Source organism: Protopterus annectens, chromosome 9.part0 (assembly GCF_019279795.1).
Source record: "Protopterus annectens isolate FY-2018-M chromosome 9.part0, PAN1.0, whole genome shotgun sequence".
Taxonomy (NCBI): domain Eukaryota; kingdom Metazoa; phylum Chordata; order Ceratodontiformes; family Protopteridae; genus Protopterus; species Protopterus annectens.
The window spans coordinates 1,939,083,223-1,939,100,810 of NC_056743.1; the positions used below are offsets into that span (position 1 = coordinate 1,939,083,223).

The 17,588-nt window shown below is 38.4% G+C and overlaps 1 protein-coding gene across 1 annotated transcript in view; it reads right to left on the bottom strand.

Moving 5' to 3' along the window:
- The window catches only part of MAST1 (microtubule associated serine/threonine kinase 1), a 1,222,161-nt gene that overhangs the window by 97,201 nt on the left and 1,107,372 nt on the right, over positions 1-17,588 (bottom strand). Inside the window, exon 24 of the mRNA XM_044084747.1 lies at positions 9,666-9,802. Within this exon, the coding sequence (XP_043940682.1) occupies positions 9,666-9,802 (137 nt within the window). The remainder of the gene's footprint in view (positions 1-9,665; positions 9,803-17,588) is intronic.

The window sequence follows — 17,588 nt, forward strand, 5'->3', positions numbered from 1 at the left end:
GACCTTGGTACTACTACATTCAGACTCGTTTATAAAGGACCTTGGTACAATTACATGAAGACTCGCTTATAAAGGACCTTGGTACTATTACATACAAATTCGGTTATAAAGGACCTTGGTACTATTACATACAGACACGGTTATAAAGGACCTTGGTACTACTACATACAGACTCATTTATAAAGGACCTTGGTACTACTACATACAGACTCGGTTATAAAGGACCTTGGTACTACTACATACAGACTCACTTATAAAGGACCTTGGTACTACTACATACAGACTCACTTATAAAGGACCTTGGTACTACTACATACAGACTCACTTATAAAGGACCTTGGTACTACTACATACAGACTCGGTTATAAAGGACCTTGGTACTACTACATACAGACTCGGTTATAAAGGACCTTGGTACTACTACATACAGACTCACTTATAAAGGACCTTGGTACTACTACATACAGACTCGCTTATAAAGGACCTTGGTACTACTACATACAGACTCACTTATAAAGGACCTTGGTACTACTACATAAATTGGCACTACTACATACAGAGTCACTTATAAAGGACCTTGGTACTATTACATACAGACTCGGTTATAAAGGACCTTGGTACTACTACATACAGACTCACTTATAAAGGACCTTGGTACTACTACATACAGACTCACTTATAAAGGACCTTGGTACTACTACATACAGACTCCGTTATAAAGGACCTTGGTACTACTACATACAGACTCACTTATAAAGGACCTTGGTACTACTACATACAGACTCGGTTATAAAGGACCTTGGTACTACTACATACAGACTCACTTATAAAGGACCTTGGTACTACTACATACAGACTCACTTATAAAGGACCTTGGTACTACTACATACAGACTCACTTATAAAGGACCTTGGTACTACTACATACAGACTCACTTATAAAGGACCTTGGTACTACTACATACAGACTGGGTTATAAAGGACCTTGGTACTACTACATACAGACTCACTTATAAAGGACCTTGGTACTACTACATACAGACTCACTTATAAAGGACCTTGGTACTACTACATACAGACTCGGTTATAAAGGACCTTGGTACTACTACATACAGACTCGGTTATAAAGGACCTTGGTACTACTACATACAGACTCGGTTATAAAGGACCTTGGTACTACTACATACAGACTCGGTTATAAAGGACCTTGGTACTACTACATACAGACTCACTTATAAAGGACCTTGGTACTACTACATACAGACTCGGTTATAAAGGACCTTGGTACTACTACATACAGACTCACTTATAAAGGACCTTGGTACTACTACATACAGACTCACTTATAAAGGACCTTGGTACTACTACATACAGACTCACTTATAAAGGACCTTGGTACTACTACATACAGACTCACTTATAAAGGACCTTGGTACTACTACATACAGACTCGGTTATAAAGGACCTTGGTACTACTACATACAGACTCGGTTATAAAGGACCTTGGTACTACTACATACAGACTCAGTTATAAAGGACCTTGGTACTACTACATACAGACTCACTTATAAAGGACCTTGGTACTACTACATACAGACTCACTTATAAAGGACCTTGGTACTACTACATACAGACTCACTTATAAAGGACCTTGGTACTACTACATACAGACTCAGTTATAAAGGACCTTGGTACTACTACATACAGACTGGGTTATAAAGGACCTTGGTACTACTACATACAGACTCGCTTATAAAGGACCTTGGTACTACTACATACAGACTCGCTTATAAAGGACCTTGGTACTACTACATACAGACTCGCTTATAAAGGACCTTGGTACTACTACATACAGACTCGGTTATAAAGGACCTTGGTTCTACTACATACAGACTCGGTTATAAAGGACCTGTGTACTACTACATATAGACTCACTTATAAAGGACCTTGGTACTACTACATACAGACTCACTTATAAAGGACCTTGGTACTACTACATACAGACTCACTTATAAAGGATCTTGGTACTACTACATACAGACTCGGTTATAAAGGACCTTGGTACTACTACATACAGACTCGGTTATAAAGGACCTTGATACTACAACATACAGACTCAGTTATAAAAGACCTTGGTACTACTACATACAGACTCACTTATAAAGGACCTTGGTACTACTACATACAGACTCGGTTATAAAGGACCTTGGTACTACTACATACAGACTCAGTTATAAAGGACCTTGGTACTACTACATACAGACTCACTTATAAAGGACCTTGGTACTACTACATACAGACTCGGTTATAAAGGACCTTGGTACTACTACATACAGACTCAGTTATAAAGGACCTTGGTACTACTACATATAGACTCACTTATAAAGGACCTTGGTACTACTACATACAGACTCACTTATAAAGGATCTTGGTACTACTACATGCAGACTCACTTATAAAGGACCTTGGTAATACTACATACAGACTGGGTTATAAAGGACCTTGGTACTACTACATACAGACTCGGTTATAAAGGACCTTGGTACTACTACATACAGACTCTCTTATAAAGGACCTTGGTACTACTACATACAGACTCACTTATAAAGGACCTTGGTACTACTACATACAGACTCGGTTATAAAGGACCTTGGTAATACTACATACAGACTGGGTTATAAAGGACCTTGGTACTACTACATACAGACTCGGTTATAAAGGACGTTGGTACTACTACATACAGACTCACTTATAAAGGACCTTGGTACTACTACATACAGACTCGGTTATAAAGGACCTTGGTAATACTACATACAGACTCGGTTATAAAGGACCTTGGTACTACTACATACAGACTCACTTATAAAGGACCTTGGTACTACTACATACAGACTCACTTATAAAGGACCTTGGTACTACTACATACAGACTCACTTATAAAGGACCTTGGTACTACTACATACAGACTGGGTTATAAAGGACCTTGGTACTACTACATACAGACTCACTTATAAAGGACCTTGGTATTACTACATACAGACTCAGTTATAAAGGACCTTGGTACTACTACATACAGATTGGGTTATAAATGACCTTGGTATTACTACATACAGACTACAGACTCAGTTATAAAGGACCTTGGTACTACTACATACAGACTCGCTTATAAAGGACCTTGGTACTACTACATACAGACTCACTTATAAAGGACCTTGGTACTACTACATACAGACTCGGTTATAAAGGACCTTGGTACTACTACATACAGACTCGGTTATAAAGGACCTTGGTACTACTACATACAGACTCGGTTATAAAGGACCTTGGTACTACTACATACAGACTCACTTATAAAGGACCTTGGTACTACTACATACAGACTCGGTTATAAAGGACCTTGGTACTACTACATACAGACTCGGTTATAAAGGACCTTGGTACTACTACATACAGACTCACTTATAAAGGACCTTGGTACTACTACATACAGACTCACTTATAAAGGACCTTGGTACTACTACATACAGACTCGGTTATAAAGGACCTTGGTACTACTACATACAGACTCACTTATAAAGGACCTTGGTACTACTACATACAGACTCAGTTATAAAGGACCTTGGTACTACTACATACAGACTGGGTTATAAAGGACCTTGGTACTACTACATACAGACTCACTTATAAAGGACCTTGGTACTACTACATACAGACTCACTTATAAAGGACCTTGGTACTACTACATACAGACTTGGTTATAAAGGACCTTGGTACTACTACATACAGACTCGGTTATAAAGGACCTTGGTACTACTACATACAGACTCGGTTATAAAGGACCTTGGTGCTACTACATACAGACTGGGTTATAAAGGACCTTGGTACTACTACATACAGACTCCCTTATAAAGGACCTTGGTACTACTACATACAGACTCACTTATAAAGGACCTTGGTACTACTACATACAGACTCAGTTATAAAGGACCTTGGTACTACTACATACAGACTCGGTTATAAAGGACCTTGGTACTACTACATACAGACTACAGACTCGCTTATAAAGGACCTTGGTACTACTACATACAGACTCGCTTATAAAGGACCTTGGTACTACTACATACAGACTCACTTATAAAGGACCTTGGTACTACTACATACAGACTCGGTTATAAAGGACCTTGGTACTACTACATACAGACTCACTTATAAAGGACCTTGGTACTACTACATACAGACTCACTTATAAAGGATCTTGGTACTACAACATACAGACTCAGTTATAAAGGACCTTGGTACTACTACATACAGACTCGCTTATAAAGGACCTTGGTACTACTACATACAGACTCTGTTATAAAGGACCTTGGTACTACTACATACAGACTCACTTATAAAGGACCTTGGTACTACTACATACAGACTCACTTATAAAGGACCTTGGTACTACTACATACAGACTCACTTATAAAGGACCTTGGTACTACTACATACAGACTCACTTATAAAGGACCTTGGTACTACTACATACAGACTCACTTATAAAGGACCTTGGTACTACTACATACAGACTCACTTATAAAGGACCTTGGTACTACTACATACAGACTCACTTATAAAGGACCTTGGTACTACAACATACAAACTGACTTATAAAGGAGCATGGTACTACTACATACAGACTCACTTATAAAGGACCTTGGTACTATTACAAACAGGCGCACTTATAAAGGAGCTTGGTACTACTACATACAGACTCACTTATAAAGGACCTTGGTACTACTACATACAGACTCACTTATAAAGGACCTTGGTACTACTACATACAGACTCACTTATAAAGGACCTTGGTACTACTACATACAGACTCGGTTATAAAGGACCTTGGTACTACTACATACAGACTCACTTATAAAGGACGTTGGTACTACTACATACAGACTCACTTATAAAGGACCTTGGTACTACTACATACAGACTCGGTTATAAAGGACCTTGGTACTACTACATACAGACTCACTTATAAAGGACCTTGGTACTACTACATACAGACTCACTTATAAAGGACCTTGGTACTACTACATACAGACTCGGTTATAAAGGACCTTGGTAATACTACATACAGACTGGGTTATAAAGGACCTTGGTACTACTACATACAGACTCGGTTATAAAGGACGTTGGTACTACTACATACAGACTCACTTATAAAGGACCTTGGTACTACTACATACAGACTCGGTTATAAAGGACCTTGGTAATACTACATACAGACTCGGTTATAAAGGACCTTGGTACTACTACATAAAGACTCACTTATAAAGGACCTTGGTACTACTACATACAGACTCACTTATAAAGGACCTTGGCACTACTACATACAGACTCACTTATAAAGGACCTTGGTAATACTACATACAGACTGGGTTATAAAGGACCTTGGTACTACTACATACAGACTCGCTTATAAAGGACCTTGGTACTACTACATACAGGCTCAGTTATAAAGGACCTTGGTACTGCCACATACAGACTGGGTTATAAAGGACCTTGGTACTACTACATACAGACTCGCTTATAAAGGACCTTGGTACTACTACATACAGACTCTGTTATAAAGGACCTTGGTACAACTACATACAGACTCGCTTATAAAGGACCTTGGTACCACTACATACAGACTCGCTTATAAAGGACATTGGTATTACTACATACAGACTCGGTTATAAGGGACCTTGGTACTACTACATACAGACTCTATTATAAATGACCTTGGTACTACTACATACAGACTCGGTTATAAAGGACCTTGGTAATACTACATACAGACTGGGTTATAAAGGACCTTGGTACTACTACATACAGACTCGGTTATAAAGGACGTTCGTACTACTACATACAGATTCACTTATAAAGGACCTTGGTACTACTACATACAGACTCGGTTATAAAGGACCTTGGTAATACTACATACAGACTCGGTTATAAAGGACCTTGGTACTACTACATAAAGACTCACTTATAAAGGACCTTGGTACTACTACATACAGACTCACTTATAAAGGACCTTGGTAATACTACATACAGACTCGGTTATAAAGGACCTTGGTACTACTACATACAGACTCGCTTATAAAGGACCTTGGTACTACTACATACAGGCTCAGTTATAAAGGACCTTGGTACTACCACATACAGACTGGGTTATAAAGGACCTTGGTACTACTACATACAGACTCGCTTATAAAGGACCTTGGTACTACTACATACAGACTCTGTTATAAAGGACCTTGGTACAACTACATACAGACTCGCTTATAAAGGACCTTGGTACCACTACATACAGACTCGCTTATAAAGGACCTTGGTATTACTACATACAGACTCGGTTATAAGGGACCTTGGTACTACTACATACAGACTCTATTATAAATGACCTTGGTACCACTACATACAGGCTCGGTTATAAAGGGCCTTGGTACTACTACATACAGACTGGGTTATAAAGGACCTTGGTACTACTACAGACAGACTCACTTACAAAGGACCTTGGTACTACTACATACAGACTCGCTTATAAAGTACCTTGGTACTACTACATACACACTCAGTTATAAAGGACCTTGATACTACTACATACAGATTCGTTTATAAAGGACCTTGGTACTACTACATACAGACTCGCTTATAAAGGACCTTGGTACTACTACATACAGACTCGCTTATAATGGACCTTGGTACTACTACATAAAGACTCACTTATAAAGGACCTTGGTACTACTACATACAGACTCGCTTATAAAGGACCTTGGTACTACTACATACAGGCTCTGTTATAAAAGACCTTGGTACTACTACATACAGACTCACTTATAAAGGACCTTGGTACTACTACATACAGACTCACTTATAAAGGATCTTGGTACTACAACATACAGACTCAGTTATAAAGGACCTTGGTACTACTACATACAGACTCGCTTATAAAGGACCTTGGTACTACTACATACAGACTCTGTTATAAAAGACCTTGGTACTACTACATACAGACTCACTTATAAAGGACCTTGGTACGACTACATACAGACTCACTTATAAAGGACCTTGGTACTACTACATACAGACTCACTTATAAAGGACCTTGGTACTATTACATACAGACTCACTTATAAAGGACCTTGGTACTACTACATACAGACTCACTTATAAAGGACCTTGGTTCTACTACATACAGACTCACTTATAAAGGACCTTGGTACGACTATATACAGACTCACTTATAAAGGACCTTGGTACTACTACATACAGACTCACTTATAAAGGTCCTTGGTACTACTACATACAGACTCACTTATAAAGGACCTTGGTACTACTACATACAGACTCACTTATAAAGGTCCTTGGTACTACTACATACAGACTCACTTATAAAGGACCTTGGTACTACTACATACAGACTCACTTGTAAAGGACCTTGGTACGACTACATACAGACTCACTTATAAAGGACCTTGGTACTACTACATACAGGCTCGGTTATAAAAGACCTTGGTACTACTACATACAGACTCACTTATAAAGGACCTTGGTACTACTACATACAGACTCACTTATAAAGGACCTTGGTACTCCTACATACAGACTCGGTTATAAAGGTCCTTGGTACTACTACATACAGACTCACTTATAAAGGACCTTGGTACTACTACATACAGACTCACTTATAAAGGACCTTGGTACGACTACATACAGACTCACTTATAAAGGACCTTGGTAATACTACATACAGACTGGGTTATAAAGGACCTTGGTACTACTACATACAGACTCGGTTATAAAGGACGTTGGTACTACTACATACAGACTCACTTATAAAGGACCTTGGTACTACTACATACAGACTCACTTATAATGGACCTTGGTACGACTACATACAGACTCACTTATAAAGGACCTTGGTAATACTACATACAGACTGGGTTATAAAGGACCTTGGTACTACTACATACAGACTCAGTTATAAAGGACGTTGGTACTACTACATACAGACTCACTTATAAAGGACCTTGGTACTACTACATACAGGCTCGGTTATAAAGGACCTTGGTACTACTACATACAGACTCGGTGATAAAGGACCTTGGTACTAATACATACAGACTCAGTTATAAAGGACCTTGGTACTACAACATACAGACTCAGTTATAAATGACCTTGGTACTATTACATACTGACTCGCTTATAAACGACCTTGGTACTACTACATAGAGACTCGCTTATAAAGGACCTTGATACTACTACATACAGAATCGCTTATAAAGGACCTTGGTACTACTACATACAGACTCTATTATAAATGACCTTGGTACTACTACATACAGACTCGGTTATAAAGGACCTTGGTACTACTACATACAGACTCTATTATAAATTACCTTGGTACTACTACATACAGACTCGGTTATAAAGGGCCTTGGTAATACTACATACAGACTGGGTTATAAAGGACCTTGGTACTACTACATACAGACTCAGTTATAAAGGACCTTGGTACTACTACATACAGACTCTATTATAAATGACCTTGGTACTACTACATACAGACTCGCTTATAAAGGACCTTGGTACTACTACATACAGACTCTATTATAAATGACCTTGGTACTACTACATACAGACTCGGTTATAAAGGGCCTTGGTAATACTACATACAGACTGGGTTATAAAGGACCTTGGTACTACTACATACAGACTCTATTATAAATGACCTTGGTACTACTACATACAGACTCGGTTATAAAGGGCCTTGGTAATACTACATACAGACTGGGTTATAAAGGACCTTGGTACTACTACATACAGACTCAGTTATAAAGGACCTTGGTACTACTACATACAGACTCTATTATAAATGACCTTGGTACTACTACATACAGACTCGCTTATAAAGGACCTTGGTACTACTACATACAGACTCTATTATAAATGACCTTGGTACTACTACATACAGACTCGGTTATAAAGGGCCTTGGTAATACTACATACAGACTGGGTTATAAAGGACCTTGGTACTACTACATACAGACTCGGTTATAAAGGACCTTGGTACTACTACATACAGACTCGGTGATAAAGGACCTTGGTACTACTACATACCGACTCGCTTATAAAGGCCCTTGACACAATTTCAGATGACAGTCCCTTTTTTGGACAACAGCTTGTTGGAAGCAGTAAGATCGAATATGACTAATTGATATCCCAATATGCCCTTGTCCTTGATGTAGGCTGTCTGCCATCTTGGTGTATGGATATGATCCTTGCCTGGGGAAGGTCCGCAGTTTGAAGCCTTGCATATTTTGAAACTGTGACAGTGTCTTCATGCTGAGACCTTGGTCCCCTGAGTATTTGTAAATTTTGGCATAGAATAATAGCATCAATGGTTCTTGAAGGCCACTGGGTCTTACATTTGTCTCAAATATATGAACCTATAAGCATCTCAGATGTTAAATTGGGGAAGAATGTTTATTGCAACTTAAGTCTGTATCTCCTGGGGAAGTGCTGTGAACTGTGCCAATGAAGTTCTAAGTGATTACTGCAAAAACGTTGCCTGAAAAACATTCAAAGTAATAAAAATAAAATAAAATATGGCTATCGTTTTAATAGTACCTTTCCTGTCCATCTTTTGGTACAGTTCTCTTGTTCCTGCGTGCCATTTTGGATTTATAGCTGGATTTTCTTGCAGGCCCAATTTTGATGGATGTGTTCTCAAAGGGGGTGGTGGTGACAGTGACCTTGTTGCCACTCTGAAAATTAAACACAACAGTTAGTGATGAATAACAAAAAAAAACATTAAACATATCTGTTTTACGTAATGTTGCTATAGCATACTATATTGTATTTACTTCTAGTATCACAGTGGTGAAGCAGGTACTGTTGTTGCCTCACATCAAAATGTTCTCTGCTTTGATTCTCCATTGGAGTGCCTTCTGTGTGGGGTCTGCATGTTCCTAATGTGTTTGTGTAGGTGTTATCCGGGTGCTTGAGTTTCCTCCCATATTCCAAAGACATGCAGTAGGTGGATTGGATGCTATAAATTGGTCATAGATGTGAGTGTGCATATATGTGCAGTATGGAAGAACAACCATAGCAGGCCTAGCCACCTGGTGGTGTGAACTATGGCTCCAGATGACTATCACTGTTGAAGTGATGCCCTGACCTCATGTGCAAAAATGAGATGAGGGTAATGGGTGGGTGGATGGATGAACGCACTGATTATAGTAATGACTGCTCACATCAGCACACTGGTGCATTGTAACCAACATTATACATGTAGGCTGTCTGCAGACTACTGCATGGTATGGAAATAAACAAGGCTGTCCTCCAAAGAACTACTGAGAAATGTGCATGAGAATGTAATTAACAACATAATGTCTTGCTGGCATCAAGAATGGGCTTTCCACATCCAGTCCTTACGGTAGGCTGCATATAGGCAGCAGGTGCATGGCCATTAAGTCATATGTTAGTACAGGACGACAGGAACACTGGCGATTCTGATTGAAGGACAGGTGGGCAAAACGACCCATACAAGAAATAGTTCAGTTCTGAATGACAGAATCAGCTAAGACGCTTTGCAAAAAAAAACTTGATTTCAGGCAGGTGAATCTCCTTGGAAAAAGAGTAAAAGGGGAGTTGCATATACAATCAGTCCCGCTAAGGAAAAGACACAATGCATATGAACTCGGCGAAAATGAATAGTATTGATCGTAGCAACTCAGAACGTTAGGAGAGAGGCTACGAAAAATGAGGAGGAAACTAAACTGTTCTCATAGATGAAAGTATAACTTTCAAGTAACTTGATACTTAAAGAAAGGAAGACAACAGAGTGTGCTCCTTGGAATGCCCAAAGGGTGAGGTCTATTAGGAAGATGAAAACAGAGCAGAATATGATGCAGTACAGTATTTAAACAAATGCCTTACACCGAATGTAAAATGGGAGACATTACTGTGAGGCTGAAAGTAGAGCTTAGACAAAGCATGGTGTTGGAGCTGGACAAGACAGGAATGAAACACAAAAATAATTACTTCCCAGTATTCGCTTTCAGAGAGCAGTGACTGCACCGCTTACAGACCTGCAGCAGTAAAGGCAGCATGACAATATGGAGTCCACATGAGAATATTAGAGGAGCTGCAGAAAGCACAAATATTTGTTGTGCAGTTCTTATCTGAGAATTAAGTCCTACTGATGTTATTTAACTGACTGAAAAAGGACACAAGAAGTTCCAGTGCAGAAATAGCAGCAGCAGGGAGGTGGAAAATGAGCCTTCTTTTCATATAGGAAATAGCATGAAGGAACCGACGAAACAACAGAATGACATTCGTTGTGTTCAATGGCACAATGGATTCACGTCAGGAATGCATCACCAAAGAATTTGCTTTTATTTCTTCTATTACATAGATTAAGAAATTCAGGGTAGGCTATGGATTTTGCCTTCAGTGTTTCAGGAAACGTCTGGAAGATCCAGTGCAGAAAGCTGATGATTCACTAAATACTGGACATCAGGTGTGACCCATGTCAGAAAATGGTCAGCTCAGAGAAGACAGAGGACACTAGTAAACGGGCTACAGTCTTGGGAAAGGATGGCTATCAGTGTGGTATCACAGGGATTGGCAGTAAGGCCATCTAGTTAACCAATTCACTGACAACACTACAGAGGGGCTTGAGGGAAATAATGTGCCTGTTCACTGTTGGCACTAAAAGTCTATAACAGGTTATATACTCTGTAAAAGATGATGAAGAAAGACGTATGGATGCTTATAACTTTACTAGAGATTTGCAAACTGAGTTTCACCGGAAAATAATGCACCTGGACAAAGGGAGTGCTCAGAACAGCTCAAGGTCAGTGATAGGGTTGGGAGGGTGGCTTTTTGCCTTACAAACACAAGGTGCATGGTTTGAATCTCACAAGGGATAACTGTCTAGGCTTAAAATGGCTCACAGGGGCAGTTAGCCTAGTACTAAACTATGAACCTATGAACTATAGGGGAGTCAATGGTCATTGAAAGGTAAAATAATGCACCTGGACAAAGGGAGTGCTCAGAGCAGCTCTAGGTTAGTGATAGGGGAGTCAACGGTCACTGAAAGGAAAAATAATGCACCTGGACAAAGGGAATGCTCAGAACAGCTCTAGGTCAGTGATAGGGGAGTCACCTGTCATTGAAAGGTAAAATAATGCATCTGGACAAAGGGGGTGCTCAGAACAGCTCTAGGTCAGTGATAGGGGAGCCACCTGTCACTGAAAGGTAAAATAATTCACCTGGACAAAGGGCGTGCTCAGAACAGCTCTAGGTCAGTGATAGGGGAGTCAACGGTCATTGAAAGGTAAAAACCACCAAAGATAATAATAACAACAAACCACCAATAAGAAAGGATCATAACGGTAAATTCACTCAATGCTGTTTATTACTTAAAAGACATAGGGCTTTTGTCTACACAATTATAACCTTCATCAGATAAAATAATACACTGACCCACTCCATTTTAAATCCCCAAAGCAGTCACATGACCCCCCGTCTCATTACTCATTTAAAGTCACAGATCAAACACATCATTAAAAACCATAACATACATATAAAATGCATAAATAGATCATTCATAGATACATTTCCCTACATATCTAAAACGTACCATACAATCATAATACATCCTATCTCATATATGCTCTCAATGTTAGCAAAGAAGATGTCAAGGAGACTTCATTAAGCCCCCGTGCACAGCCTGCATTCAAGCAGACCTGCTAATATAATTCTTTTTTCTCTAGCAATAACCCCCATGGTCCACCTCTCAGATTAAAATCCACCTTCTCCAAAACTGTAAATCTGAACCTATGATTGGGATGATTACTGATGTGCTTACATAATACACTGGTCGATTTGTTCTTTCTTATTTCATACAGATTTTCGTATACTCTTTCCCTGATTTTTCTCTCGGTTTTCCCGAAATAGAACCCTGGAAACTGTTGACATAATGGCACGTGAACCACACCCATGGTATTACAATTAAATTTACAATTTACTTTGAGTTTAATATTTCTAACAACAAATGTTTCACCAATAAAAATATGCTTGCAATAATCGCAGAACCCACATTTACTCATTGCATGTTTATTTATTTTGTTTGCATTATTAACAGACTCAAAAATATTCTTAAAACTTCTGCCTTTTTTGTAAACCATAACTGGCTTACCCCCATATTGTTTATTATATCATTGTTCCCCTCAAATAAACACCAAATTGTTTGTGCAATCCAGCTAATGGTGTCACTGTCTAAAGAAAATGTAGTTAACAAAGATAACCCTTGCATTAAAATTGTTAATTTCTCACTGTCACTATTTTGAAATGAATTAATGTCCAATGTATTGTTCAAAATAGGGGTAAAAAACGTATTCTTTCTCTTAGTAATCACTTCATACACACCCGTCAACAAAACTTACAGGGTAGCCCCTTTTTTAAACATATCCTTCAGCAAGGGACATTCTGCCATAAAATCTTTGAACTCCAATACCATGTGAGCAGTATGAACAAATTGTCCTTTCACTGCCTCTTTTTTCTGGGCAGTTGCATGTGCATTGGTGAAGTGCAAAAAGGAGTCTGAATATGTGGGCTTCCTATAAATAAAATCCTGGATACTGTTGACATAATGCCACGTGAACCACACCCATGGTATTACAATTACATTTACAATTTATTTTGAGTTTAATATTTCTAACAACAAATGTTTCTCTTATGTTTTGTCAACATAATATCCACATATGAAATATTTTCCTTACGCACTTCATATGAAAACTGTAGGAATTCAATAATGTTATTTAAATATTCAATAAACTGGGGAATGTTCTCCACCTCATCCTTCCACAGAATGAATATATTGTCCAGGTACCTTGCATAAAGGCAGCAGGACTCAGTAAATCTGCTCTTCAGAACAAACTTCTTTTTCCATTAAGTCATTAAACTGTTAGCAAACAAATGGCTAGCAGCCGAACCTATGGCTACTCCCTTATCTTGCAAAAAATACTGACCTTCAAAAAATATGAAATTGTTTTTTAATATTAACTTCATCAAGTTTTCATAGGTTTGGATCATTTCTTGCTTCAATGCCCCACTACTATATAAAAAAATCTGTGAACCATTCTAACCCAATAGAGTGTGCAATCACTGTGAACAAATCTGTTGCATCTATAGTAATAAAGACATATCTATCATTATAGGCCAATGTATTACATTTGGCCAAAAAGTCCCAAGAGTCCTTACATACATACTTGAAGTTTTACACTAGTAGTCTAAATATTTTGCCATTGGATATGTGACACCTATCATCCTCTATAGGTCTCATTGGTGGATTATTACAGTTTTTATGTATTTTAGGCACCCCGAATATGGTGGGCACCATGGGGTCAGTTAAATTCAAACATTCATATTCCTCAATGCCTAACTGTTGTTGCATAATAACACCTAGATCTTCTTATATGCCACATTAACCTCATTTTTGGTTACCTGTCTGTATGTGTCATTAAACAATAACTTATACGTACATTCTGTATAATCCCATTGGTCCATAACAACCAACCCCCTCCTCACCCTCCCTTATTCAGTTTCATTATTCTTAATTTATTGGTCATAACCTCTTTTAACAACCCCTTCTCCTCCACAGTCAAATTGCTGCTATAACCACATATAGACGATTTCCCTCTGTGTGTGTGCCTAATATCCAATTAAAATGGAGTGGTTCAGTGTATTGTTTTATCTGAAGAAGTGTATAATTGTATAGATGAAAGCGCTTATGTCTTTTAAGTAATAAATGGCAAATGAATTTACCATTGCAATCCTTTCTTGTTGGTCATTGAATGCTAACTTGGAAGATCACGGTCTCTAATGATCTTAAGGTGTTAACATATGTAAGGAGGGGACAGAGTCCACAGTATGTTGAGGTACAGGGTTGGCATGTCACGAATGGAGAACGGCAGTGGATGATAGGGTTGTATGAATAAAAATCTGTGAGCCCTTCCATGAAGTATTCACAGATCTGAAGACCCTGCACAGTGACATGAATATGGTGAATTCTCTCCACAGAAGCACAGTAGGTTACACCAATGGACATGTAAAGAAAATGCAGGCATTTTATTAAGATCTTAATTGAGGGTGGAGAGAGACAGAGGCAGTAAAAGGGCAGTGTACAAAGCTAAATATTTTATAAAGCTTAAAGGCTTGAAGATGGTTAATGTGAAGGTGAAAGACATTACCTGGTGCAGGAAACCATTGCAGTCTAACTTATTTGGATAAAATAGTTGGGCTTAAGGTTCCCTTCTCTGTCCGTAATTTCTTTACTTAGATGCATCTGCTCTCTTAATATGTAGCGACAGCATGTTTCCTTCAGAAATGTTTCAGATTGTGTTCTTTACTGCATGATTTCCTTCACCCAAAAGAGGGACTTTAATTTATTTATTTTATTTTATTTTACATTTGTTGACCGGGCTAGTCCAACTGGATATATGTCCATTTTCAGTGGAGGCCTGGGGAGAAAAGCTCCACAAATTACAACAACATAAAAGGTCACGACAAAGACAATAACAGTATAATTTGGTACATAAGTTTTAACAATTATAGTACAAGCCTAAGATTATATATTTTATATTTCAGTAGGAAAAAGGAAAAATTTATCTAAGAATAGATGAATAAGACTAATACATTTGTATTAGAAATGGTGTAGTACAAATCTTTATAACATATTACAAAATTAGATACACCTAGTAATTTATGATAAGAGATACTAAGGTCTCACAAAAACCTAAGAAAGAAAAACACTAGAGATCAATAGATAGAGTATAGAAGAACAGCAAACAAGGATGGATTTCTAGTGTTATTTAACACATAGGTTGTGATACTATATGAAGGTGTTTGATCATTCCACAGTATATACTTATTTACATGAGAAAAAATCCTAAGGAAGGTTAAGCTCACTAAAAATTAGTGAGACAACACAAGATCATGATAGGCTAGGAATTGTGGGAGTCTAGTTAATAGTTAGGTACTTAGTCTGGGTTAACACAGGGGCATAGCCAGTGTGATTTGAGGTAGGGTTTAAGCTTGCTTTTAAATAAGCTGACAGAGGATATTGAGGTTAGCTGGCTTGGGAGGATGTTCCAGGCTTTACCTACTGTATTGGAGAACAAGGTGTCACCAGCTAAGTTGTTGGATTTTTATATTTGTACAAGTAGGTTATTAGCTGAGCATAAGGTCTTGAGGTTATTATAGGGGATGACTAGGGATGTAAGTATGGGTGTATTTTGAGGTAAATACAGGATCTTATGGGCTACTATTAATTGATTGAAAAGTATTAAATTTGGCAGCTCTAACCATCCTAACTGATTCAGATTAATACAGTGATAAGTTCTATAGGAGGACCCAGCTGCAAATCTGGCAATATTGTTGTAGGAGGATGTAAGTTTACTCAGATTACTTCTACATATTTTGGTATAGATAGGGGAGGCATAGAGCAAGGTAGAGATGAGGTTGGGTACCAGCAATAGTAACCCTGGCTGGAGGTGTAAGAAAGGGTTTTATTCTATAGAGGGAACCTAGTTTCTTGTTTACTATTTTTATGGTGTTGTTAATGTGAGGTTCAAAGGACAAGTTGTTATCTATTAGTACCCTGAGTAGTTTGGTGGTTGGTTCAGGAGATATTATAGTTCCATCATTTGAAGTAATAGTAAAGTTAAGTGGGGAGGTTCTGCGGGTGGGGGTAAATAGTAGCATTTTGTTTTTGGGGTTAAGGATAAGACGTCTTTGTAGGAGCCAGTTTTCAACTGTACTAAAGGTCATTTGGGTTAGTGACTGAAGTTCTGATTGAGAAGCAGCAGCGCATATGAGTGTGGAGTTGTCAGCGTATTGGATACAGTCAGCTTGAGGAATTACAGACTGAAGGTCATTTGTAAAGATGGAGAAGAGTAATGGGCCTAATATAGATCCTTGCGGGACCCCTAGAGTGACTGGGACGTGGGAAGATAAAGTATTTTCCCATAGTACAGTCTGTTGCCTGTTATGTAGGTATGATTGGAACCACTGTATAGTATGGTTGTCCAATGACAGGTTTTTGAGTGTGTCTATAAGGAGGTGGTGATTCACCATGTCAAATGCTTTGGACAGGTCAATAAAAACAGCTGAGGATAGAGTATCAATATTACGATTGCTGTTAATATGGTTAGTGAAGGATAAGAGAGCAGAGGTGGTGTTATGAAATGGTCTAAAGCCATGTTGACAGGGTGCTAATAAATTGTGATCGAGTAGGTAGGTTTACAGTTGTATGTGTATACATTTCTCCATTATTTTTGCCAAAGGAGATAGAATAGCTATGGGCCTATAATTGGACAACTCTTTGGAGTTACCGCCCTTATGCAGGGGAATTATGTGAGAGACTTTCCAGATTAGGGGAATAGATCCTTCAGAAATAGTTCTGTTAATGAGGAAGGATGTGGGGTAGGCTATGACTTTAGCAGCTTTTTGCAGGTATTCTGCAGGTAATTTATCAGCAGAGAG